General features: G+C 48.4%; 1 protein-coding gene across 5 annotated transcripts; it reads left to right on the top strand.

Moving 5' to 3' along the window:
- The first annotated feature begins 978 nt into the window (after positions 1 to 978).
- Positions 979 to 26413, top strand: RAB15 (RAB15, member RAS oncogene family). Of its 5 annotated transcripts, none has more exons than XM_077122719.1 (7): positions 979 to 1090; positions 19422 to 19482; positions 20363 to 20423; positions 20921 to 20998; positions 21878 to 21967; positions 23429 to 23494; positions 23672 to 26413. In XM_077122719.1, exons 2-7 carry the CDS (start codon positions 19436 to 19438, stop codon positions 23828 to 23830), a joined length of 501 nt encoding a protein of 166 aa, XP_076978834.1. In that variant the 5' UTR covers positions 979 to 1090; positions 19422 to 19435; the 3' UTR covers positions 23831 to 26413. The 5 variants fall into 5 exon arrangements, with proteins under 5 accessions (XP_076978834.1, XP_076978835.1, XP_076978832.1 ...); XM_077122720.1 differs by lacking the exon at positions 979 to 1090 and adding an exon at positions 1141 to 1206; XM_077122717.1 differs by lacking the exon at positions 979 to 1090 and adding an exon at positions 1626 to 1820.
- The last annotated feature ends 206 nt before the right edge of the window (positions 26414 to 26619 follow it).

Genomic DNA, 26619 nt, shown 5'->3' with positions numbered 1-26619 from the left:
TTCATCTGTGGGATTTATCACCCAGGCATGCATAAGGAAAACATTGCAGAGTGTTGTTTGTCCCTCGGTATTTACTGAATACTTACTATGGATCAAGTGATGTGCTGAATCCTTTCTACCACACATTACCTTATTTCATAGTTCCAACAATCCTGTGAGGTAGTTACTCTAAATATACCACACCCTTTTTACACATGAGGAAACTGAAGCACAGAAGGGTTCAGTAACTTGCTCAAGTTTGCAGTTGGTAAATGATGGAGATGGGACTGGAACCAGGTGTGCCTAATCCCAGAGTCCTCAGAAGGTGTACTAAAGCCAGCAAAGAGAAATGCACCTGGAAATCTTAACAGAAAACACAGGATCAGTTCCTTAGCTTGTAATGTAATCAAAGTAACTGTCAGGTTTAGGATTTTTCCCCTCTTTCTTATAAATTTAGACACTTTGCCTGATATATAACTGTTCGAGTAAATGGACATCCCACTTCCCTTGATCGGTTACTGAAAAATACATTCTCCCTTCAATACCAAGCCTCAAAACAGGGGCACAAATGCACGCGCACACACACACAATTTCTTCATCACTTAAAAAAAAAACCTATTGGGCTAGATTTGCTCTCCTCTAATACTCATTCGTAGGAATAGGCAATTTTCTAAACTCCAGGGAGTATTTATCCGCCTCTCCCTGGTGTGAATACATTCAAGTGGTAGTAAATTAGGTCTTGAGAGAGGCCCATTCATTCTTTGGTGCCAACTGAGGTAGAAATACTTAGTAGTTTGGAATAATGCATTTGCACCTGAGCACCTGCCCGGAGCAGCCCAGACGCTAGTGCATTTGGAAATGCTTTTTTATGATCATCTATCTTTTCACCCTTCTGAAGGAGATCAGCAGGCATTTTCCCCCTTTAAAGAAAAAAAATGGGCATGAGAGGGGGATGGTGACATAGTCACACAGGGTTCCTGGGAAGCCAGATGGCAGGGAGAGCAGAGCTGCAGCAACGCTCGTGAGTGTTCTTGGAGAGGGCGACTCTGAAAGTAGCCAGCTGTTTCAATCCAGACCCAGGCCAAGGCTTTCCATCCTGGGGCGAGCTCAGGTGAGAACTAACCACCTTGGGACCGGGATGCTTCCGCGCAGCGGATTCAGGAGGAACAGGCTCAGGATGGGACTTGGAGAGAAGTGATGAGACCGGAAAAACCAGGCTCAGCAGAGGTGGGCTGTGAGGGCTCACCCCAATTCCCCCATCCAAAAGAACCAAAGCGTTCTCCCCGAGGGTCCCGGCACGAGGGCGTTGGGAGGTGAGCCCTTCCTCTGACCGCGCGCCCCCTCGGGCCCGGGAGCTTGTGGGGCCCCGCCTGACCTCCCGCAGCGGGTCCGGCCCCCGGCTGCTGCCGCTCGCGCTCCCCGCCCCCTCTCCTGGGCGGTGGCGGCGCAGGGGGAAGGGGTGGGAAGGGGTGGGCAGGGGCCGCCGCCGTGCGGCTTTCTCCTCCCACCGCCGGCGCGCGGAACGCAGCTGAGCCGAGCCGGCGCCGTGCGGGGCTCCAGCCGCAGGCGCGCTTCCCCGCGCGAGCGAGTGGTGAGCGGGCCCGGCCCAGCTTCCTTCTCGCGGCTCCCCGGGCGCGCGCGGGCCGCGATGGCTGCGGCGGAGCGGGGTTGAGCCCGCCGCCCGCCCGCTGTTCCCCGGCCCCCTCCGGCCCCAGCCATGGCGAAGCAGTACGATGTGCTTTTCCGGCTGTTGCTGATCGGGGACTCCGGGGTGGGCAAGACCTGCCTGCTGTGCCGCTTCACCGACAACGAGTTCCACTCCTCGCACATCTCCACCATCGGTAAGGGGCGGTGGCCAGAGGGGCGCCCCTCCCTCTCTTGCCAGCTGCCGCCCTGGCGGCCCCTTCCTCTTCCTTCCCCCATCCCTGGCCCCGGAGGGTTTGTCTGCTCCTCTGGCCAGAGGCGGTGGCGCGGGAAGCCAGGGCGAGAGAGTAAATCCCGGAGTGAGCCGGCCACGGCTTCTGGTTTATGCCCTGCTGCCCTCCGTGACTTGGGGGTAGGATCTCCATATCTCACCGAGGAGCCTGCTCGTCGACGCCAAGAGAGCCAAGAGAACCGGGACAGGTGTAGCCCTGTATCTTCTAGCTGACCTCCCCAACCTCCAGTGTGTAGGCCTGGCTACTCCGAGCTGGGGCATCGAGACTCATAGCCACTGAAATGACATCCCCCCAGCGCCAAGTGGAGAGGGGGAGGGGAAGTAAAGCTTTGTGCCCAGAAAGAGGGGTTCAGGTGGAAAGCTGACTCACTGAGTCGCTGAGGTGTCCTTACTTCAGGGTGACCCATTATGGAGCCAGGAAGGGGAAGAGAGGAGGACTGGAGGGACCAAAAGGATTGAGTTTGCAGGGCTCAGTTGTGAAGGTAAGCCTCAAGGTGGGATAACTTGGAGGCACAGAGAAGGTGAGAAGCTACAGTGAGTGGAACCCTCAGTAGCCAGTTCCAGAAAAGTTTGAGGCAGATGACTGAAGCATTTGGTTTAAAGGAGACTGAGGAGGATGGAGGGATGTCAGGGATACCTGTCCAGCTCAGAGGGTCAGAGAGCCAGCTGGATGCACCCTGAGAATACATCTCTTTGATCTGGCAGTGCTGGTTAGAGGGGCAAGCTTGGGAGTCTCCCAGACAGGATGTGATGGGATCACCTTTTCTGGGAAGTGGTTCAGTGGCCTCCTCGCTGAGAGGGTCTCTGACTCCTGGGAGGTTTGAATTGAGGGAATTCTACCCACATCTTGCCCAGGCCTCTGGGAATCAGACCCTCTTGGCAGTCTGGTCATCCAACTAGAATGGCCTTCTAGCAGCATTGGTTGCCTTCTGGGTGGGCACCAGCACTCAGCTTCCTGTTGCCCCTCCATTCCCACCGCATCTCTTGCCAAGAAAGAAGAGCAGGTACAGGCAGAAGGAGCAGAGCCTGGTGGTTAAAAGGGAGACTTTGTTGTCAAGCACATCTAGAGCTCCCGCTTTTAGACATTATGACCTTGAATCTCACATAAGCTTCAGAACTTCATGTTCTCACGTGTAGAATACTACCTACCTCACAGAGGTGTTGTAAGGATTAAATAAAATATTTGTAAAGCACTTAGCACAATGTCTGACACATAGTGAGGGCCAGATAAATTCTGGTTGGTTATACTGTTGTCATTTTCATTGAATTCTGGGGGTCTCATTCTCTCTTTGCTTCACTATCTGCAAGGGACTTGGGGTCAGGAAACAGAGCACATCCATCTTTCTCAGGGGAACCATAAGTCAAGCCCCTAAGAGATCCTGCCTGAGTGAGCTTGGACTGGGTCACTGTTTGGATGAGAGATGTCTCAGAGAGACAATGGGATTTTGAGACAAAGCTTTGGCCAAGCAAGCTTTGCCTGGCTCAGAGAAGAGGTTGGTGTTAGAGAAAGGTCTGAGAGGGAGGGAGTGGCTGAGGAAACAGATGGGGTATGAGGACAGGTTGCAGGTTTGGAGATAAAGGGCAGTAGCTTATGACTTAAGGAAACTTAAGTGGCTGTTTTTGAGATGGGCCTGGTGCCAAGAGCAGCTGAGGTATCTACAGAGGGCCACCGGCTACTCAGGGGCCTCTGGCTTTTGTCTGAAGGGCAGTAATTGGCACCCTGGTGTCCTGGCCCCATTAGAGTCCTTGGAGTGACCTGATTTTTTCCCTTGAGAGTTTCATTCATTTACCCACATCAGAAGTGCTTGGGGCTTCTGCTTAGCATTGTGGCTTAGTTGGGGAAGCTGACTTAGTTGGCTTCCTCTAGGTGAAATATATGCCCTTTCCTCACAGTCAAATGAGGGAACCCATTTCCAAAATACCAAGATGGCCATTCTGAGGCTTGTGCTTTCTTAAAAGAGAGTGCTTTGCCCCACACCCCTAATCACCAAAGTTTTCTGATGTCTCTTCCACCTTGTCTTCTCTCTTCTCAGACACCTTCTTCTGCTAGATAGGTGAAGGTACCATTTCCCACACAGGTCACTAGAAACTTCAGAAATCCTCTGGGGCAGGCCACTTTGGGAACAGGGGTGGGACATTGAACAGGGTGAAGTTTTTTTGCAATATCCTTTCCCCACAAGGCTCTTGGTATATTGATCTAAAAGCTGGAGATGGTTCTCAGAGTTCTTTCTCTGCATCCAATGGTTGTGTCCACCTTTTCATAGGATGCAGAGAACTCTCTAGAAGTTTAGATTCTCTAGGAGAGAATGAAACCTGTTTTCTCACGAGCCATTTTTGGTCTGCCCCACGGGATTTCTTAAATGCTCTTATTTAAAGTTAAGTTAGAGACTTGTGATTCTACTTCATCTTAGGTATGTTTTTCAGTTCTAAGACTTACAGAGAGAGGTGGATGATCAGTAGGTGTTACAGAAAGCTTCCCAAGGGGCTGGGAAGGGGCAGCCAGGAGACAAATCAAGGAACCAAGGAAATGGGTGCCATCAAGTCTTAGTCATTAATATATCCATTTAAAAAAAAGTATGTGTCCTGTATGCTAGACAAGGCCTGGCGATTCCAAGATGAACAAGAAACATAGTCACTACTCTCAAGCTGCTTATTGTCTAAGACACCTTCTTTTACCATACTATATGTTGATTTGGGCACTTGCCTGGGGGCTTCTTTTGTAAATAGGTAAATGAAGGCAATCTACCAATTACTACCAAGACAGAAGTGGCATTCTTAGGTCATGTTGATGTCACCTAGGCTGACATTTTTGTGATTTGCTGTCTACTCCCATACTATAAGAGCCTGTGACATTCCAGAGAAGGGCCTGCCAGGGAGTGGTAAGCAGACACCCTCACCCCATCCCCATCAACCTTTCCTTCTTCCTGGCCAGCAGGTGGGAAGGTGGCCCTGCAACTGGATCTGTGCCATAGGCACTTCTTTCCCATGCAGCTGCACTGGCACCAATAGGGGTTGGTGCAGAGGTGAGCTTTTGGTGCCTTGATGTTCTCTGCCTCCAGCTGTTACCGAGCAAAATTATCCTACCTGTTAAATTAATTGAGCATTCACTACAAACCTCTGTGGCAGGAATTTTCAAGACATATTGCAGCCCACCTTTTCCTGCCCACAGGAGCCTATAATCTAGTTGGGGAGGCAAAACATAGGCAAAAAAAGAGCTATAGCCAATATGAGATGATATATCTGAAAGTGCAAAATAAACCACTCCTTAAATATAAGAGATTGACTACAATCTTTATAGTTACTATTAACAAAGGTTGTCATTCAGGGAGGGGCCCATGCATATCAGAATTTCAGTAACAATGTAAGACATGTCATGACAGCCAGTGAGCAGTGATGGGACCCATGAGGGCTGCTGCCACTAAGAGCTCCAGGAGGCTGGAGAAGAGAGGCCCCTGTGGACTCAAATAGACATGGAAGGCTTTTCAGAGGCGGGGAAAGCTGAAGCTAGGTCTTCAAGTGGGGGCTGCTTTCCTGTCCCTGTAGGGGAAGGGAGCAGATGGAGTAACATGCGCAGAGATGACAGAGGTGGCAATTCAGTGGGTGTTCATGGAACTCTGGGCAGTCTGGCTGGAACAAAATTGATTTTTTAGGGGAAGAGTGAGAACATTCCTCTGTTTATCTCTCTATCTCCAAAACTATACTTTAAGTGCCTTGAGGCTGAGACGGTCTTATTCATCTTCGCTTTCATAGTCCCTAGTACAGAGCAACCCCCTAGCTCAACAAATGCTAAATTAGTGAACAAATGTTGGGACTAGATGGCAGAGGGCCTGGCTAAGGAGGTGGAACTTGGACCTTCACAATGGTCTAAAAGGTTTTGGAGCAGAGAAATGACATGGAAAAAGGAGTACTCACCACGATGGCTGAAAAACTTGAAGCAGGGAGTTGAGGTCTAGTGTCTGAGCATGAAGGAAACTCTGAACTGTTTCCTTCTCTCTCTTCCACCTCTCACCCCTGCCCGTGGCACCAACACCAAACCCCATACGACCACCTGTTCTAGTTTCCCTGCAGAGGTGGGGAGTGGTCCACACCAATCAACCTTGCAACTTCTGGAAGTGTCTCATGTGACCTGTGGCATACGCCCAGGCAGGGAGGTGTCCTACATGGCCATGTACAATCAGGGGAACTTTGATTACCTTTCTGTATGGTAGCCTCGAGTGAAATGTTCGCCACTGGTGCAAGCTGAAGGGACTGTCCAGGAATTGGTTTCCCCTCTCTGTCATTGGTCTTCTCTGAGTAGACCTGCCATCCTGGTCTCTGGACCTTTTGTTTAAAGCTCGCCCTCTTGAGCTCACCACTCCTGCGTCCCTAGGCTGCTGCTGCTGTTATTTTCCAGTTTGGCTGGTTCAGCTGCTGTGGCTTCAGGGCTGCTTTCTCAGGCCGCTGCAGTATCATCTTTCCCAGGAGGTTCTGTTGGAACCCGCTCTGGCCACCTGGCTCAAGGGCTCATTGGTAATGGAGTGGGAGGGAGAGGGTCAGAGAAGGACTGTGGTGGCTAGATCTGAGCCCAAAATTGAGTGATCTAACACATGTTGGGGCTAATGCTTTGGCACTGCATTCCTCAGTCTAGTCTCTCTAGACTGAGAGGGGCATGTACTTAGACTGTGACACTGCAGGAGGGGCAGGACTGGGCCTGTGTGTTCCACTGGTGGGGGGCCTTAGCAGCCCCCAAGCCCTTGGGCAGCCTGAGACAGGTCCATTCCAACCCTGTTCTCAAAGCAGAAAGGAAGGGAAGGTGAGAAGCACTGAGTAGAATGGAGAGAGCATTTACTGATGTGAGTCCATTGTGAAGATTACATGAAACTCTTGGAAAGCCCTCAGTAATATGGTAGCCATCATCATCATCATTATTATTCGCTCATAAGAATGTTGCTGAGATAAATAAGCTGCCAGTAATATGCTTTGAGGTCATCATATCCATCATTCATGTATTCAGTCATTCTAGCACTATCTACTGGACACCTGTAACTGCCAGGTGCTGTGCTAGGAGCTGGGGATACAGCAGTGAACAGCTCAGACAGAAACCAGGGCACTGGCATGCAGTGGAAACACATGGGTAGGCCCTGTGTTTCATTTTCAGCTTCTTTTCCAATACCCCCTTTGCCCAGGCAGTGCCAGTGTCTGACTAGTAAGAGTGAGGTGGTGAGGAGGTGTGAAGGAGTGGGCAGAGGTGATCTAAAAGGAAGGGGGTGGCTCTGCCTCAAGGCTTGGCCTATGCCAGGTATGCCTCTGCCTTAGGCCTCCCTTTTTGATTCTGACACAGGCACTGACCCCAGCCTCCCACCCCTTCCCAAGGATGTGATGAGTGGGAGGGGTCTGAGATCCTAGAAATTTCTGCTGATTTATTTATCTGTGCTGCAGCCTGGATGTGCAGACTCGCCCACGGCTTTGAGCACACTAGTTCCCTCCTGCTGCCCCACATCCCCTCCTTTCTGTGCCATCCTCCTTCTGTCATCTCCTCCCCCTTCCCCAGACAGGTGGATGATGAACTTTGTAACATGAAAGTCAAGATTTGGCCATCACCCTTCTACCCCAATCTCCAGGACTTCTCTAAGTGCCTTCTGGAATCTAATATTTGAGCCTGTTTCCCTGTAAAACTGCCAATTTTCTGTGCAGGCCTCTGAACTCTCCTTGGCTCTTCACAGGACTTCCTGGACATTTAATTCCTCATCACTGAGGAGGAAAGGGAGAACTGAGGCCCAGAAAGAAGTGATGACACATCTTTCGTGGAAGTGACCCAGACCTGAGCCATCTTCTCCCCTCCAGTGTCTGCAAACTGGCCTTGGGCCTACACTTGCTCATTGCAGACAGCCCTTCCACTGGTTGCCAAGTAGAACCTCTCACCTTGAGCTGAAGTTCTCGCATTCTGGGGTTGAAGGACTGCTGTGTCTCTGGCTGCTGAAGAGTTGTCTTTACACAGCCCCCTGAGGGAGAGTCAGGGGCCTGTGACTGGGGAACTGGGGTGGGGTTGGGGTGGGGGCTTTGTGGATGCAGCTTCAGTATTGCCCTCATAGTACTCCTGAGAACCCTGTGACTTTGGTGCCAGGATCTGTAGGGAGAGCTAACAGCGCCTTTGAAACATGGGTCATTCTCTGATCTCTCTTCCCTGATTAAAATTTTCTGCCCATTGATCTCTTCTCCTTGCATGTACTGACTTTCATTCATTTATTCCTTTATTCACTTATTCATTTTTTCCACATTGTTGATTATTTCATGAGGATCTAGCTTCTGCCAGGCAATGAGAGTGTCAAATGAGTAGAACATTGTCTTGCCATCTGTGGGCTCACAGCAGAATTGGAGAGTCAGGTATCCAAACAAATAACCAGAGTATTATGTAAAAGGAATGTCAAAATGCTTTGGAATCACAGAGTGATCAGTTCCTTCTGGGCAGGTTGGTGAAGGCTTCATAGAAGAAGTGACATTTGAGTGGAATCTTGAAGACTAGGTAAGGTTCCCCAAGGGACAAGGAAGTGGGAGAGGCACACATCCTCTCACAAGGAGCAGGTGCTATGGAAAACACCTCAAGATTTGGGGCTGCTACTCTTCGGCCTTGCTGGGGCCTGCTGGTGGCCAGGTTGTGTCAAATCAGCTTAAAGTCAACTGGATCTTGCTAAAAATTTGCTTTGCTTGACTGTGTGTGAGGGCAGATGCACCTGGAGACCTTGTGCCACCAAATGTTTTCTCCTGAATTTCAAGCTCCAATCTCAGTCTTTTCTTCCCTGAATTTTCTGCTCCCTGTCAACATGGCCTTGCCTAGGCAGGAGAGGAAGGAGGAGTAATCAGTAGCCTGGCAAGTCCTGGCCACCTCGGTGGGGTCTGATCATCCCCCAGCAGTAGAAGGCTCAAGGAGGTGAGGCCCAGGTTCAGGTGTCTCCCAAAACGGGGTGGGGCAGGGTTGTCTGGAGCACACTGCACATGTCACAGATGCTCTATGGAGATCTGAGCATGGCAGTGGGAAGAGCAAGGGAAAAGGAACCAGTATTTCCAGGGCACCTACTAGGTGCTTTGCACGTGATCCATTCATTGTATAGAGATTTCATCCTAACATGGAGTGACGGGTTCTGCAGTTGGCCTTGCTGGTGTTTGAGAAGTTTCTTGTTTATTCTTCAGGCCAAAGTCCCTCAACGTGTGTGTGTGGATGCACTTACGTATGCATGTGTGAGGGTGGGTCCCCATGAGACCTGGGAGAAGAAGAGCCTTGTCTTTGTTTCATCCTTTGTATCAGAAGACAGAATAATATTGATCCTTCTTCCTTTTCTTTTCAGAGTTTGACTGAAATGCATTCCTCCCTTAGCGTAGTTGCCGCTTCCTCTTCCTGGGGCCCTGTTCCCCCAGATCTTTTCCCTGTTGGTACCTTCTTTTCATTCAGGTTTCAGTGCAAATGCCACATCCTGTCATCTCAGGTAGCTTGTCCACTGGCCTCCTCACTCCTTACTCGGTTGTCCTGCTTTTGCTTCCTAAATCTCTCTGAGGTCCATTTTTAGTTTACTTATACATTATCTGTCTTCCCTGCTAGAATGAAAGCTCTGCGAAGGCAGGGACCTTTCTGTATTGTTCAATGCTGTGTCTTCTAGCTTAGTTCCCAGATATCATAGTCACTCAGTAACAGTTTGAATGAATGAAAGCATTTTCCTAGAGGACTAATGCTCTTTTCTGAGGAAAGTCATAGGTAGTTTTGGTCTCCTGGGACACTTGAAACAATGTGAAAGAGGAAGGTTTTAATAATCAAGTGGATAGGAAAAAAAAAAACAAAAACAATGTGAAGCTCATTATGGAAAGACTGTGTTGGGAGGAGGGGGAGACTTCTGGACTATTTCCAGTAGTGTTTGGCTCTTCTGCTGAGATACATGCCATAGGAGAGGCTCAGACATAGAAGGGAGCAAGAAAGTTGCTCCCATGACCCTTGTGGGAGTGGGTCCTCTTTGGTCTACACAGGGGTGAGAGGTTAGTGTCTTTTAGAATGGGTAGGTCAGTATTGACATCATTCAGTGACAGTACTAGTGTACGATGGTGCCCATCAGTTCAGCCAGGTTGCTGGAGTGACCTTTCAGTCACCTAAGCTGACAAGAAACTCTGGGCGAAGGAGTTCCTAGAGCTCAGGGAGCCAATATTTGTCTTCCAGCCTCATGGGAGCCAGTATTTGACTGGAAACACCCGGGTTCTTTGTCCTGGGTATCCCAGGATTCGCCTTTCAAGATGTTCATGAAGATGGTGGCCTCCAGAGTTGCCCTGGTCCCCATATCACCACTGTCCTTTCCATATCGAGGGTGTGTGTGTGTGTACACACATGTGCATGCATATGTGAAAAAAGAATGGAGGAACAGCGTATCATTCTGGGATCTCCAGAATTTCTTGGGGGTAGTCAACTGAATCAAAGCCTTTGTCATCAGTGCTCTTTAAAATAAACAAACAAACATTTTCTATTGTGAAATGTAACATATATATATAAAAGCAATAAATTTCAAAGTACATTTTAACAAGTAGTTTTAGAATAAATTTCAAAGAATGGTATGATTTACAGTCCCACCATTTCAAGTGTTTCCTTCTAGCTGCTCTAAGATACTGGAAACTAAAAAGAAATATCAGTATAATGATTCAGTACTCATATTCTTTTGTTAAGTCCTATCTTCTCTGATACAACTCCTCTTCCTCCTTTGATCCTTCTCCTGCTCTTTAGGGATATTTGGCCAATGACCATTCTGATTTCTTCATGTTGAAAAGATGTGTCGACATTATGGGGTTAGGGGATGCAGCTGTTTGATGGTCTTGGAGAGTCTGGTCCCTCTGGGTTTCAGGACTTATCTGGTCTAGGAACCACCTGGAGGTTAAAGGTTTCTGAAAAATAACCTTAGTGAGTGAAACTTTTATAGAGTCTCAAAGTCTATTCCTGCCCCCCCCCCCCCCCCACAGTGCTCTTGTGGTTAATAAATATGGCCTTGGAGTTATAGGATCAGGATTCTGTTTTTTTAGACCAGGATCTCTTTTATTTCTAGTTCCCATCATTCCTGGGAAGAGTGTGTAAATGCTGACTAGTATATTTATTGAGAGAGCTTGGGTGCACCCTTTCCCCAAGATGAGGCCAGCATGAGGGACAGTGTGCAGTTCTTTAAAGGAGTAAATTGTCAGCATATAATCCAGCAAACAATGAGCCTAAGAGTCACCGGGTGGATGCAAGAGGAATGCAGCGAGGGACAGGTTTGGGGCAAAGGCATTCTCATCACCCTCCCCTCACCTGATAGACGGAGGGACATTTCTGTACCAGGACCCTTTGTCTCGAATCCCAATGTGAGCTGCTTTATCTCTCAGCTCTCCCTGTTCTTCCCCTCACGTGTCACTTAGCTAGGGGGGAAATAGCATTATTGGTTTCCTCTGGTAAAGTTTTGGCCAAGAGAATGGGGTTTCAAATGTAGATTGCCATGATATCTTGCTTGGGGTGGCAAAGTCAGGCAGCTACCTCCCCCATGGTTCTCCCTTTTCATAAAGCTTGTTTTGGAGTTACTCAGGGGTGACCTGTTTGGAGGTGACCTCATGCCATATCCTGCGTGAGCTCCATGTGTCCGGCACACGCTGGTTTCCTGCAGGGGGAGGGGAGTACATTCCTGGGGCCTGTGCTTGGTAACTGGAGCCAGCATGGCCTCGGGGATTGGGTGTCTCCTTGAGTTTCAGGTGTTCCTTGTTGTGGCATCTCATCACTAAAGAAAAAGCTCAGGTCACACTGCTGGCCCTTTGGGCTGTGGTTGATCACAGTGATAACATTTGGCACCCAGAATCAGCCCTGTTTCCACTGAAGCATGTGGCACTTGGCAAGCAGGCAAGCTGGCACCTGACGTTAACCCATGAGCTGCTGGCTGGAGGGAGAGAGGAGCTGACCCACTAGCAGCCACAGCCTAGCTCTCCCAGAATTTAGGTTATAGCCAGAATCTGGGGCCGTCTGAGTGCCACAGTGGGTGATGTGTTTTCCTTTTTGTTGAAACACTCCAGCTCTTTGTCTTGCCTTTCTGTTCCACTCTTCTTCCTCTCCCTAAAATGATCTCTCTCTTGTAGGGACACTGAGGTGGCACTGGTGAACCTGGGCTTAGTAGAAGCATGAACCATCTTAGGAAGTTCCCTGAAAATAGGTTATGGTGGTCTTTCTCCATGTGTGCCCAATCCTTCACTTCCAGCTGCCCCATGATACCAGAACAGGTGTGTTCAGGGCTTGAATGAAAATACAGTAAGATTCTGCAGGAGGCTCAGAGGAATGAGAAGCGACTGATGGAGAGAATAGTTTGCTGGGTAGGTTTTAAGAGATCAGTTTTTCAGTTGAGGCTCAGCCATAGGATGTGGGAACAGGAATAAGTTATTGACCTCTCTGTGCCTCACAATAATAATACCCATTCTTCCCTATTTCATGGTGCTTCCTAAGAACTGAGGGCTTTGAATTTCATGGCTAAGGGGTGTACTATACATACAGGTCTTGGATATGGTCCTGTCCAAAGATGGGCTAGACAATGGTTCTCAAACTTTAGTGTGCATAAGATTTAGTAGGTCTGGGGTGGGGCCTAAGAATTTGCATTTCTGACAAGCTTCCTGATGCTGCTGAGGCTCTAGTCCCTGGACCAATGTTGAATGGCAAGGAATTAGACTGTGTAATCTGTTCTCTGGGTTTGTTTTCCTGGCTGACCCCCTCCCCCCTCCCGAAAGTCTTTGTTCAACAGAGGGAAGGGAGGAGTGAGAGAATTACACATAGTCTAATTTATATCCTGTAACAACCCTCAGGAGGCAAAGGGCATTCTCACTCTAAGATGAGAACACCTAGGCTCAGAGAAGTTAAAATTTGACAAAAGTCATGTAGCAAGTGTCAGAATTAGGATTTTCACTGGGTCTTTATGATTCCAATGCCAATAGATAGCTCTTTCACTACATTATAGCTCTCAAACTTTCCTCTATCTAAAAAATACCCACAGAGCTCTTAAAAATAAGGTTTCTGGGCCTGGTTCTCAACATCCAATTCAATGGGCTCAGGCAAATCAAGGTATCTGTACTTTAAAAAACTCTCTGCAAATGATTCTAAAGTTTAGGATCTGCAAAACACACCTTGAGAAATCAAGAATTTCTATGCTGCCTCTCTTGACATTTCAGTGCAAAAGCTTTTTTCTAAATGCAATTCTCAAACTTTAGCATGTATCAGAATCACCTAGAGGACCTGTGGAACCACAGAAAGTTGGGCCCCACCCCCAGAGTTTCTGGGTCTCTGTGTTTCAGGTGAGGCCTAAGAATTTGCATTTCTAACAAGATACCAGGAGATGCTACTGCTGTTGCTGCAGGTCTAAGGACCATACTTTGAGAACCACTGTCCTAGAAGCTTGCTACTCAAAGTGTGATCTATGGACCAGAAGCACCTGCCTCACGTGGAAGCTGAATGCCACATCTAGGCCTCATCCCCCACCTACTGAATCAGAAGACGCATTTTAACTCGATCCGTGGGTGATCCCAATGCATTATAAAGTTTGAGAGGTGTTTCCTTAGAGGAGCCACAATGAGAAAAATCTGGGGATAGAGTTAGATGATGACACCTCTTCTTCCAGTACATACTGAAGATGCAGTGTACAGAGGGGATGACTGTCAGAATGTGTCCCCAGAGAAGACTGAGGAGGAGGGTTGAAAGGTGAGGCTTGGAAAAGACAGAGGACTCTTCCCTGAGGGAAGGCAGAAAGAATGGGAAAATTCAGAGTAAATGCGATGGGTTTCTGTAGAAAGGCTTCATCAGTCAAGCTTCTTTGAAGCTGTTGTGTACCCCAGAAAAGCCATGTTCTTCTAATCTGATCTTGCGTAGGCAGACACATTGGATGAGACCACTTAATTAGTTATTTCTATGGAGATGTGACCATAGAGTTGTGGGTATGACCTTTTGATTAAATTGTTTCCATGGAGATGTGGCCCATCAAGATGGATTTTAATCCTTTTACTGGAGCCCTGTATGAAGAGAATAAAAGCCCTGTATGAAGAGAAAACAGAGAAAGAGCTCAGAGCCAAAACAGAGAGCACAGCGATGAAACGAAGACATAGATGTTTGTAGATGCTAAGACCCAGAGTCTGCCCCAGAGATGCTAAGTGAGGAACCACAGATGCTTAGAGAGAAAGCTATCGTAAACAGGAGCTAAGCAAGTCGTTTGAAACCAGAAGCCAGGAGAGAAGGACAGCACATGTCGCCATGTGCCTTCCCATGTGCAAGAGAAACCCCGAAGCCATTGGCCTTTCTTCAGAGTCATTATATTTCTTTGGATGCCTTAATTTGGATATTTTCACAGACTTAATTTGTAACCTAATAAATCCCCTTTGTAAAAGCCAGTCCATTTTTGGTATATTGCATTCTGGCAGATTTAGAAAACTGAAACAGATTTTGGTATTGAGAGTGGGGTACTGCAGTTTGCAAATACCAAACATGGTGGCATGGCTTTTTACATGGATAAAGGGAAGATTTGTGGAAGAATTCTGAGGAGGTGAATAGGAAAGTTCTGGATTGCTTTGAAGAGACAGCTGGTAGAAATATGGAAAATGCAACCTGGGTTCTTCTTGCAGCTTTTAGTAAAATGTGACAGGAAAGGGATAAGCTGAGAACTGAACTCTTGGGTACAAAGAAACCAGAAACTGATAGTTTGGAAAATTCTGAGCTTTTGGAAAATGAGACCCCACAGAATATTGCCACACTTGAGGATTTAACCATACATGGAATCTGTCAGCCATTTCAGCACAAGCTAGAATTGGAGATGGAGTTATCCAGAAATGATTTGTGGAAAGTCCTGTTGTCTGATGGGTTTTGACATCTCTGTGCTGCATGCTAAGTCAATAAATTTTTTTGTGAGTGTCAGTCTGGACTAAAAGGCACAGATTGAAGGAAAAATGACTTCAAAGGCAGAACCATGGAAGCTAAGGTCTGGAGCCAGGAAATCTCGGACCAGGAGAGGGAATCTACACATGCATGTGAAGAGGGTGAGTTTGCCCCAGAAACAGAGGGCAGACCTTCCACTTCATTACTCAGGAAAAGTGTTGCCTCCTCAGGCCTCAAAAAGGGTGGAACATATTTCCCGGGGATTGTAGAGAGCCTGGCTGCCACCCCACTGATCTGAAGGAGTTGAGCTTGTGCTCTGGAGATGGCAGAGAGTCTGGGTGTCACCTAGATGCTTGAGGAGGGTGGGGCCAAGAACAAAGTGGTCTCCCCAGTGCTTAGATATGTTAAAACCCGCCCCAGTGTTTGAAGAGAGAATTCCTGTATAAACTCGTGGAAACGGTGGGACTGCCGCTTTCTCAAGCCCAGAGAAGGAAACGTCATTCAATAAATGACTCTTAGACTTAGAAATCTAATGGAGTATGCCCTGCAGGTTTTCGGAATTGTTTGGGTCTGGTGACCCCTATTAGCCTTTCAATTTTTCCTTATGAAAATGGAGATGTTTATCCTATGACTGTCTCTCCTTCATATATTGGCAGCAGATAACTTGTTTTGAGTTTCACAGGTTCATAGCCAGAGGAGAATATTGTCTTAGGACAAACCATGCCTGTAACTGATTTTGATAAGATTTTATGTTGTTTTTTTTACTTTGTATTGCATTCGTATTGTTACTGAAATGATTTAAGGCTTTTGTGATACTGTGATGGAATAAATGTATTTTGCATTTGAAAAGAACATGTCTTTTTGGGGTCTAGAGGGTGAAATGTGCTGGTTTGAAGCTCTTATGTACCCCAGAAAAGCCGTGTTCTTCTAATCTGATCTTGTGGGGCAGACATATTGTTGGGTAAGAACTCTTGATTAGTTGTTTCCATGGGTGTGATCCACCCAATTGTGGTTGGAACCTTTTGATTAAATTGTTTCTGTGGAGATGTGACCCATCAGGGTGGGTCTTAATCCTTTACTGGAGTCCTGTATAAAGAGAATAAAAGGCAGAAAACCGAGCACTTAGAGCGTACACAGAGAGCAGGGAGATGAAACCGAAACACAGGCACATGGAGATGCTAAGATAAAAGATAAAAACCAGTGTCTGTCTGAGGAACCACAGATGTGTAGAGTGAAAACCACTGGAAACAGGAGCTGAGAGAGCCATTTGAAACCAGAAGCCAGGAGAGAAGGACAGCAGACATTGTCGTGTGCCTTCCATGTGAGAGAGAAACCCCGGACGCTGTCGTCCTTTCTTCAGAGTCAAGACATCTTTCTCCAGATGCCTTACTTCAGACATTTTCATGGCCTTACACTATAAATTTGTAACTTAACAAACCTCTTTTGAAAAAGCCAATCCGTTTCTGGTATTTTGCATTCTGGCAGCTTTAGCAAACTGAGACAAGGCAGCATCCATCTTGTGCATAAAAAAGTGGAGAAGCTACTCTACTGAGAACCCAGGGGTGGGGGTAGGGTGCATTGGGCTGAAGCCTTTTAGCAGGGGAAAGAGGCTTGGGGTTGCATGTGTGAGAAATGTGATAGGTGAATACAAATGCAAATAAACAGTTTGCAAAGCAGCTGCCAGGGCCGGGCTGAGGTGAGAAAGCATGAATCTGTCGGGGGACTAAATAAGACCAGCTCTCTGACTCGGTCCTGTAATGCTGAGCAGTGGAAAAAACTAACAGCCATGCTGGGAGAGGATGGAGGGGAGACAAGGAGAGCACCTGTTAGTGTGGGCAGGGGGTGAGGGGCAGGGTGGGCTCAGCTGAAGGTCCAGGGTGTGCAGGAGCAGAGAGTAGAGGGACTAGATGGCACTTGAAGGTCCCTGTGGCTGTTAATCTTCTTTTAAGTTTAAATAAAACCTGGGAGAGAAGAGAACTCCTGAGAAGACGTAAGACTCGCTCTGTTTCTTCTATCATATATTAGTGCATATGAATAGGAAAAATTGAAACATCTTACTTCATAGACATTAAAATAAATTTTCTTGGGTGGGCAGTAGGGTGTAGGTTGCAAAATGGTGGGGGTGTGTGGGTGCTGTGACTCCCCTCCCCCAAATTCCCTGGCCACACAATGAAGAGAGAGGGGAAGGGAAAGAGCACAGCCCTTACTTCTAGTGTGGTTCCACATTTTCATGTCAGTTATGCCTCATCTCTGCTTCCATTCCCCACTTCTCTCACAGGAATAGTCTCCTGGTACTGGAAGCTCCTCTCCCAGCTGGACCCTTATCAAAGACCCATAGGGAAACAGGAACCTGGGCATGGTTGAGGCTTCTATGACCAGTTGACATACAGCTCTCCTCCTGTTCACACAAGAAACAGCGCAAGGGGCAGCATGAACTCTGGCTTCAAAGAGACCTGTGTTGGAATCTCTGCTACTTGCTGTGCTGACCTGGCCTAGTCATCTTACCTCTCTGGGCCTTTGTTTCCTTTCTACCAAGCTTTGTAAGGGCAGGGGCCAGATGTCGTTTTTACCATTGTATCTACACCTAGCACTGTGCAGGGCAGTGGTAGGTTCCCATAAATGTTGCGGAATAGAAGAAGTATAACCTTCTCTCTTCCTTCCCTTGTGACTCTTTGCACAGGCACTGTCCTTGACCAGGCTTGCTAGGCTACTGTGAGGATGAGCTAGGTTTATAAAAACTGAAATGAACAAAACTTCTGATTACTCTTAGAACAAGGCACTGTACCATGAAACAAGAATTTCCTGTTCCCCTTCAGTGAATTCAGAAATTCAGTGCCAGGTACTGAATTTCTCTGGGGAGAATTTACGATTTGATAACTGTTTGTCTGATAGGGCAGGGCAGGGCATCCAGGATATTCTAGGGTGTACCAAGAACAAGTGCCACTGCTCCTCACCAAGGGCAGGAGCCCGCTGCGTCTTCCCTTCCTCTTTCACCCTCTTCCTCTTCTTCGTGCTTTCTCAGTAAACACGGAAGGACGGCTACCAGACCTTGCCCATTTGGAAAAGTACAGCTCAATAGATATGAATCAGCATGGGCTTGTGAAAAATGATTCATGTCTGATCAGCGTGATTTAGTTGAGGTTGTCCGTTCTGAATCTTTTTCTCCCTTCTAACTAAACAATGATTGGTCTGGATGGCCAGCGGGGAGAGACTGAAATTAATCTGTCTATATTTGTGGAAAGCTGGGAACAGGACAGACAAGGGGAGTTTTCCCATTAGGCCAAAAACTAAGGCCAAGTTGGAAGGGCAAGGGTGCTGGGAATTCCAGCACCTGGGCATCTTCTGTGCTGGGCAGCCCCAAGATTAGGGTCCAGAATTCTGCCTTTACCATGTTCCCCCATCTGAAAATTGTGGTTCATGATGTCCACTCCCAATCTGTTTCCAGGAAGTATGTGAAGACCTAAGGTTAATTAACCCACTAGATACAGCCCTGAATTGCTGGGTATAGTTAAGGCTGAAGATAGAGGTGAGATAAAAACACCTCCCCTCTTCTTCTGTCATCGCTCAGACTCAAGCCGAATCCCAGCTCCTGTGTGCTGCTGGTTGTGCTGACTTCTCTTACTGCAAATTCCCTCAAGCACATTTCTGCCCTGTGCTGGTTTGCCAAATCCCTTATGTTTCACTTAGCTCCATAAGCTAAATAAGCTCCATAAGCTAAATAAGGGAGCCTGAGAGCCCTGTCTGTGCTGCCCCTGCCTCTGCCAACATACATCCTGCCATGCCTCTTTATCTGGCCATTGGCTAGTCACTTACTGAGCACCCACCATGCAGTGGGCACTGTACCAGATAAGAATGACAGCTGCAATTGACTGGTTATCTACCATGTGCCAGGCTCTGTCTCTCATGTGGTCTGAACAACTCTCTCAAACAAGTGGTAATGTCCCCATTTTGCTGATGAGGGAAGGGAGGCTCAGAGAAGCATGGTGCCCAAAGTCATAGCTAGGAGTCACATGGCCAGAGCCTGGATTCAAACTCAGGCCTAACTTCAAAGGTCATCCTCCTTGGTAAATAGGGTTTAGTCAAAACTGAGACCCACTGGGGTCTTCTCCTTGGTGGGCTTTGGCTAGGTGAGGGAAGGGGTGAAGCAGTCATCCTCTACCTCCAGGCCCCACATGCAAAACGGCACTGTAATCCCTCCTGGTTATTAATAAGGCAGAGGAAGAAAAAAGAAACGCAGGCAAATGAGGTAGGTTGCTATTCCTAGGGATGAGAATTCCAGGATGGATAGAGACAAGTGGTTCTCTCCAGAAATAAAGAGGAAGACTTCACACGTGTGTGAGTGAGATGCATTTGGGGGCTATTAATTGAGGCAATGATGAAGTAGATTCCCCCATGTTCAGTCTGCCTCTACCTGCTTCCCCAAGCCCTTTGCTGATGGCACCTTTCAGCTCTGGGAGGAAGAGAAGCCCCATCCAAGCCCCAGCTACTTCCTTGAGGTTGGCTTTTGGTTAAGGAAGGCCCTCACTGCATGCTGTCTCCCTGCTAATTAAACCTTCAGGCATGAGGGCCCTGGCTCTTTCCTGATCAGATCTCAGTATGTAGCTATCCTAACTTTCTTGCCTTCTTCCTTTTTCTCAGGTGTTGACTTTAAGATGAAGACCATAGAGGTAGATGGTATCAAGGTGCGGATACAGATTTGGTGAGTTGAGTAGGAGGAAGGGCCACACGTAGTTGGTGAGCATCCTGGTCTGCCCCCCTAGCTGCCTCTGCATGTGTGAGAGCCTGAGGCTTCACCTGGAATCACTGGCCTCCTTTGATGGAGAGAGAAGCAGAAGACTCAGAACCCATCTCCCGTTCCCAGGAACCTTAATCTCCAGTCTCTTTTTTAAGAAACTTTATGGGACTGACCACAAGCCACTAAAAGGTGGGAACTAGAAGGAATTGGCAAGCTAACCACTGTGGATTTGTCTTAGATTAAGGCTTTATCCTCAGGCTGTGCCCTACTACAGTAAGTTTGGAAGGAATCCAACCATCATTTAGGGTTGGATTCTGGTGATAATTCTTCAATACAGGATGGTGCAGTTTCTACAAGTAGCCACAGGGAGCTGCTGTAGTTCTCTGGCCTGAAGGTCCTGGAAACTCTGCCTTTGCCAGTGTTTGGAACTGCCTCTCAATTCCAAAATGGTTTAGGCATTGCTTTCAGAGGTCCCGTAAGGACTGAGGTTTAGCAGTGACACCCTATCACACCCCCTCCAACCAAGTCTGGCCACAGTCGCCAAATTCTAGAGAGAGTTACCCTAGGCCCAGTTTTGGTTGTGGTTCTTGGTCCTGACAGGAGGGACCAAGACACTGGCGAGCCTTCGTCAGTACTAGTGTAGGTGGCCAGCCTCTCTCCTGCAGTGAGGTATGTTTGGGCTCCCTTGAGAATCAAAGCTCCACATTGGGAATCAAGGTTTCATTCTGCAAATACCCAATTTTTCCTACAAGGGCATAGGGTGGGTTCCCCAGCTCCTGCTTTTCTCCTCCCCACCTTACTTCCATGGTCCCTCCTCCTCTGAAGGACTGGCTTTCTACTGCAGGGACACAGCAGGACAGGAGAGATATCAGACCATCACAAAGCAGTACTATCGACGAGCCCAGGTGAGCCACCATTTTTATGGTTTAGAGGTAGGAAGCTGCCATCTAAATTCTCAGCTCTGGGTATTTAAGATATCGGTGCTACTGCCCCAGTCCCCTGGGATTGTCTGCTGGAGAGGGGAGTCTCAGGACAGTATTGGTTATTCATTGCTCATTTATTCATCAGTTATTCACTGAGAAATTACTGTAGGCAGAACCCTCATAGACTCTCTCTTCCCCAACCTCCACCCTCTAACTTGTGTCACCAAGGTCAAAGCAGTCAGTGCCTTTCTACCTCAAGGAATTCTGTGATGGGCCTTGGAAGCTGCAACCTTGAGAGTCTGAGAGGGATGGTGGAGCTTCTGGGTTCTGGAGGAACCTCATTTTGCTAAGCAGGGATAAGAGACAGAGAGTGGGAGCCGGAATTCAAGGGACCACCCCCACCCCCTTTGGTCCATGACTGTGCATTTCTCTGTGTGCATCTACCTCCCCCATCTCTCTCTCTCTCTCTCTCTATTCAGGGAATATTTTTAGTCTACGACATTAGCAGCGAGCGTTCTTACCAGCACATCATGAAGTGGGTCAGTGATGTGGATGAGGTAGGAGCCTCACTAACAGGGGTGGGGAAAGGGGACCTCAGAGGGGAAGGCACACTGAGGGCCTGGTGGGGAGGGCCAAAGCTCTCAGTGTTAGTGAGTAATTCAACCAGGAAACTTTGCCTTCCACAACCCCTGGATGAAGACCTTTGAGTAAGTAAAACATGGGGGAAAAGCCAAAGCTGCCAAGCCCTCCATTGCTCTTTTTCTCTAGAAATAAGTTAGTTCAAAGCCTAGCCTGTGAACAGCTTCCTTCCTGAACTCTTAGAACCAAGTGGAGTTGAGAGACTATGGTTCTAGTCCTGACCAAGATAGCTGTGGAGCCTTGGACAAGCATTTGAATTCTCTGGGTCCCCAATTCTTCATCTGTACAATGACTAGTTGGACTTAAATTCAATATCCCTTCCAGCTCTGGGAAGCATAACTATTAGCCAGAGCACCTCCTACCATATGCTGTCCCATGTCACCCCTCTGTGACTCTTGGGGCCAGGCATGGTACTGGGGGAATCTGGCAGTTGCATCCAATCAGTTTGCTCTGTCCCTAGGACTCTTTTTTTTTTTTTTTTTTTTTTTTTTTTAGAGAGAGGGAGGAAAGGAAGGAAAGACAGAGATGGAAGGAAGGAAGGGAAACATTTTTAAACATTTTCTTGTTTTATTATATTTTGTTTGTTTGTTTGTTTGTTTTTTTTACATGGGCTGGGGCCGGGAATCGAACCGGGGTCCTCCGGCACGGCAGGCAAGCACTCTTGCCCGCTGAGCCACCGCGGCCCGCCCTGTCCCTAGGACTCTTAAATAGTGCTGGTTTGGAGGTCAGTATAGACTGTATGGTGGGGGAGATGGGAAAGGCACTCATTGACAGTTCTGCCTATTCTTTGTCCCTAGTATGCACCAGAAGGTGTCCAGAAGATCCTCATAGGGAATAAGGCTGATGAAGAGCAGAAACGGCAGGTGGGAAGAGAGCAAGGGCAGCAGGTAAGTGGGAGTGAACTGGCTGAATCCATTGCTTGGTTCTCCAGCTATACGTCCAGGGTCAGTCCTAGGAATCTATTCATAATTGTCAGGTACTCTTACACCCCTGCAGGACTCTAAGGCCTTGGGTGAGCTGCCATCTTTGGAGATTTTGCTTTCTATCCTTCAAGGTGGTAGTTTTGGATCTATCCTGAAAAACAAAGACCTCTTAGATAGCAGCGCTCCCAAGTCCAAGTCCCCCAAAGCAGGATCATCCTCTGCTTGGAGCTCACCTGTGTGAGTGATGGAGAAGGACTCCGAGTTGCAGGCACAGCTGCTGTTAGGAAACAGATCTCTTTACCCCACTCCCCTTTACACATCCCCACTCCCCCTTCGCACCTTTCCACTCCCCTTCACACCTCCCCACTCCCCTTCACACCTTCCCAATCCCCTTCATACCTCTCCACTCCCCTTTACACCTCCCCACCCCCCCTTCACACCTTTCCACTCCCCTTCACACCTCCCCACTCCCCCTTCACACCTTTCCACTCCCCTTTACACCTCCCCACTCCCCCTTCACACCTTTCCACTCCCCTTCACACCTCTCCACTCCCCTTTACACCTCCCCACTCCCCTTCACACCTCCCCACTCCCCTTCACACCTCCCCACTCCCCTTCACACCTCTCCACTCCCCTTTACACCTCCCCACTTCCCTTCACACCTTCCCCGTCCCCTCCACACCTCCCCATTCCCTGTCTCCGTATGCCTGGAAACTGGTGGGAAAGAAAATGAGGGAAGTGAAGGGCCCACAGTTGGAGAACCATGGTGCTGAGGGAATGTCCAAGCATAAGGGAGACCATCCTCACAGAGAATGGAATACTGATATTTCTGAGACAAGAATCATCCACTTACTCCAGGGGCCTCAAGAACTTTTTTTATCTTTCTTCATTCAAAAAAAAAAAGTAGGACATGAAAAATTTGGAAGTAAGGCAAACTATACTAGAATAATGTGGTTATTGAACATTGGGTATGTGGCATTGTGCTAAGCAACTGCTCTTAGATGCATTTAGATCCCACTTAATCAATCCACAACCTTGACCATCAACGCTTCCATCATTTCCATGTAAGAGTTGATAAAACTGGGGCTCAGAGAAAATAAGTAACTTGTCCAAGGCCATGCAGCTATAAAGTGGCAGCTCTGGTATTCAAGTTTGGGTCTGTTTGACTGCAAAGTCCATGCTCTTCATTAATACATCACACTGCCTCAACATTCATTTTGATGTCTTTGTCTCCTGATATATGATATATGTGTGTGGCATCTTCTCCCATTCTGTGCCAGCCAGTGCCTCGGAATGAGCTCCCAGTCTAGTTTGAGAGATTATCACTACACAGCACAGTCTCTGTGTGCAGTGGTCTGTGTCAGATGTGTGGGTACACCTCCCTACCCTTACTGACTCCCTTTCAGAAATGTTCTTCTCTTACAGCTGGCTAAAGAGTATGGCATGGACTTCTATGAAACAAGTGCCTGCACCAACCTCAACATTAAGGAGGTGAGAACACTGAAGACCAGTTGCCCTGTCTCTTTGGCTGAGTCCAGCATAGTGGGGAGGTGAGAGGAGGAGGCATCAGATAGACTGCAAGATAAATGGGACCTCCTGCCTTGGGCATTACAGGGTTGCAAGGGGAAGAAGAGATGCTGGTCTAACCCATGCCCCTTGGTTTCCCAGTCTTTCACACGTCTGACGGAACTGGTGCTGCAGGCCCACAGGAAGGAACTGGATGGTCTCCGGACATGTACCAGCAATGAGTTGACATTGGCAGAGCTGGAGGAGGACGAGGGCAAACCTGAGGGCCCAGTGAACTCTTCGAAAACCTGCTGGTGCTGAGGGTTCTGTGTGGAAACCCCACACAATAACCCCCTTCCCTCAGGAGGCCTGTGGGCAGACAGGAGAGCCTGGGCTTTGCCTTCTGCTGTCTTCTTATTTGGATGATCCTGTTGAATATCAATAGCTGCTACTCCCCCCCTGCCTGGCCCCAAGAGCAGCTCTGCTGTCATCTCCGAGCAGCCTCCTTCCCCAACCCATCTACCCTGGAGTGGTATCCTTCAGCCAGTTTCCCCAGCTACAGGCCTGCTACGACCCCAGGATGTACTGTGAGCATAGTTTTACCACCCAAGCTCCCCAGACAATGGGTGAGTCTTGGGTCAAGGCCATGTTAAGGCTCCTCCTTTTTCAGTGCATCTTGTCTCCTTTCTGCTTTTTTCTCTCTTCTTTCTACTTTACTTTCTCTTCCTCTCCAGTATCAAAGCCCCTCCCTCACTGCCCTTTCCCTGTTTGTCCTGCTATGTGGCTGCTGATGCAGCATCTTTCTTTCCTTCCTTCTTAACCTAGTCCAAGAGAATGGACCCAGGGTCATGGGGATATTTCATACTCTCTGCTCCAGGGAGAGCCCCCCAGCCTGCCTTGTGCGTGGGCCAGACTGCAGGGTGCTTCTTCCTGTCCTCCCCTTCACACCACTCCCTCTTTGTGCAGTGGGTCTGCCTCACAGTGATTGGGGTAAGTGGAACACCAGGGTGGGGAGGAAATGCCAAACAGGTGGTCCTCAATCCTGGGGCTGTCCTACCTCTCTCTGTTCCCCCCAAGCCTGAACTTTGGCTTTACTTGGCTGCCCACCCATCTCTTAGGAGGCAGCTGCTCCAGAGAAGGAAAAAAAAATGGTGAACGGGTGGCAGGGATGAAAATTCATCTCCATTCTCTACCTCCCAGGCAGCGTGTGCACAATTTCTCTCCACCTGGGCTCTTATAGTTAAAGCTGTAGACCAGGGCCTGAGGGCGTCAAGGGGAAAGGAGAGCCCTGGGGCCAGTGACACTGACAAGTGCGTTACTGACATGCACTCTAGAAAGGGAAGCATTTGGAGATGAAGGACCAGCCCCTACATCAGGTTAAAAGCCAAGGAAAGCAGGCCGGGACAGCATTTTGTAAACCAGAAGGGAATGTGGCGGCAGCAGGGCCACCTGGGCCCCGCCCTCCATTTCTTGCACAGAGATGGCATTTCCTCATGACTCCCTGGCGGGGGTGAGAAGTGAGAGTAGCTGTAACCAACGCAGTCTTCTTTCATTGAACCCAACCTTCAGCTTTCGAGGTTTTCTCAAAACTCAGAGTTTGTGGGAGAAGGGCAAGGACCTCATGGGAAGAAAGGAAAATGCTTTGGGGAGAAATGTTCGGTGCTGTTCTCTTCAGCCTTCAAGACAAAGTGCTCACATGGCCCCTCCAGCTCCTGTGTAGGAGGCCGCAGGGTCTGCCAGCTGCACTGTGGCTACCGGTACTGGGACGAGGCCTCCCTCCTCCAAAGTTCTTAGGTCAGGAAGAAATTTGTTTAACCCTGTATGGCCCAAGGGTAGCTTGAAGGAAGCCCATCAAAGAAGGAACAAGTGAATTACAACCCCCATTAGGGTTCCCAACACCACCACCCCCAGCCCCCAAGTTTCATCCTCAAACTACACATTCACTGCATCTACATGACAGGAGCTGGAGCCAAAACAAAGGACTGAGTGTTGAGCATTCATCAAATAGGGACAAAAATCCAGTATAGAAGTATGTGGAGTAAGAGCCCCACTTCCTTACCTCTCAAAAAAATAGGTGGGGGGAAGGGATGAAGTCACCAAACCTTTCCTCCTGACCCTTTATAAAACCATGAAACAGCCAGCAGGAAAGAATAGCTCAGGATTTAGGAACGGCATAGGTTCCAGTTGTGGAAGGAAAAGGAGAGTGGGAACAGTGATGAATCATTAGCTGACTCTTTGGGATGAAGCCTAGGAATGCTTCCTTGAGGATTGAGTTCTTGGGTACCAAGACCATTCTGGGAGTGGGGAAGTCGGTGATGCCAACCTTGGGCCTGCCCCCAGCCAGGAGCTTTGGTACAGGGATGTTATATTGGGTACTGGCTCCACCTGTGAGCCATAATTGCTGCTCTCCCTGAGGACCAGGCAGAGCACCATTGTCTTTCTCTCCTAGCCCCCTCAGGAAAGAGGGACTGTATTTTTTACTGTACCCTAGGGGGTTCTGGAAGGGAAAACAGGATCAGGATTCTAAGGACTGATTCAGAAGCTCTATTCACAAGAGCTACAGCTGGGGAAAGGGATGGGCGCAGGAGGGTTGGGGTTTTAGGTGCAGCTGCACTACTAGCTACCAGAGTTGGCCTCTCACCCTTCAACTTCTCCAGTCCAGAAGGTGGCCTGGATCACTGGGCTGACTGCTGAGCAGGCTCCCCTGGCCTGTCAACTCGTTACCACCTCTGCACCTGCTTTCTTGAAACTCGACCCAGCCCCGGACACACCACCTGCTCCTGAGCCCCCACCATCTCCCTGTGACGGGTGATTTTTGTGTACTGTGTCTTGGGTCCATTATATGAATTGTGAGCAGGGTTCATCTATTTTAAACACAGATGTTTACAAAATAAAGAATATTTCAGACCACAGGTGTGGCTGCCTTGTATGAGCCCCTGGGAGTAATTCTCACTTGGGTGCTGGAAGTCATGGGGCCAGGAGGTATGGGGGCAGGAGGGAAGGGGGTGGGTAGAGAGTGTTGGTAGAAGAGACTCCAGAGTCCTAAAACCACAGCAGAATGACGCTGTTCCGCGTTTTGTACCTTTCCTGATGCCACCTGCAGGGGAGCC

The sequence above is a fragment of the Tamandua tetradactyla genome, chromosome 12 (genome assembly GCF_023851605.1).
Source record: "Tamandua tetradactyla isolate mTamTet1 chromosome 12, mTamTet1.pri, whole genome shotgun sequence".
Classification (NCBI taxonomy): Eukaryota; Metazoa; Chordata; class Mammalia; order Pilosa; family Myrmecophagidae; genus Tamandua; species Tamandua tetradactyla.
Note: the sequence above shows the minus strand (reverse complement) of the source record. Positions and strands in the feature narration are given on the sequence as shown.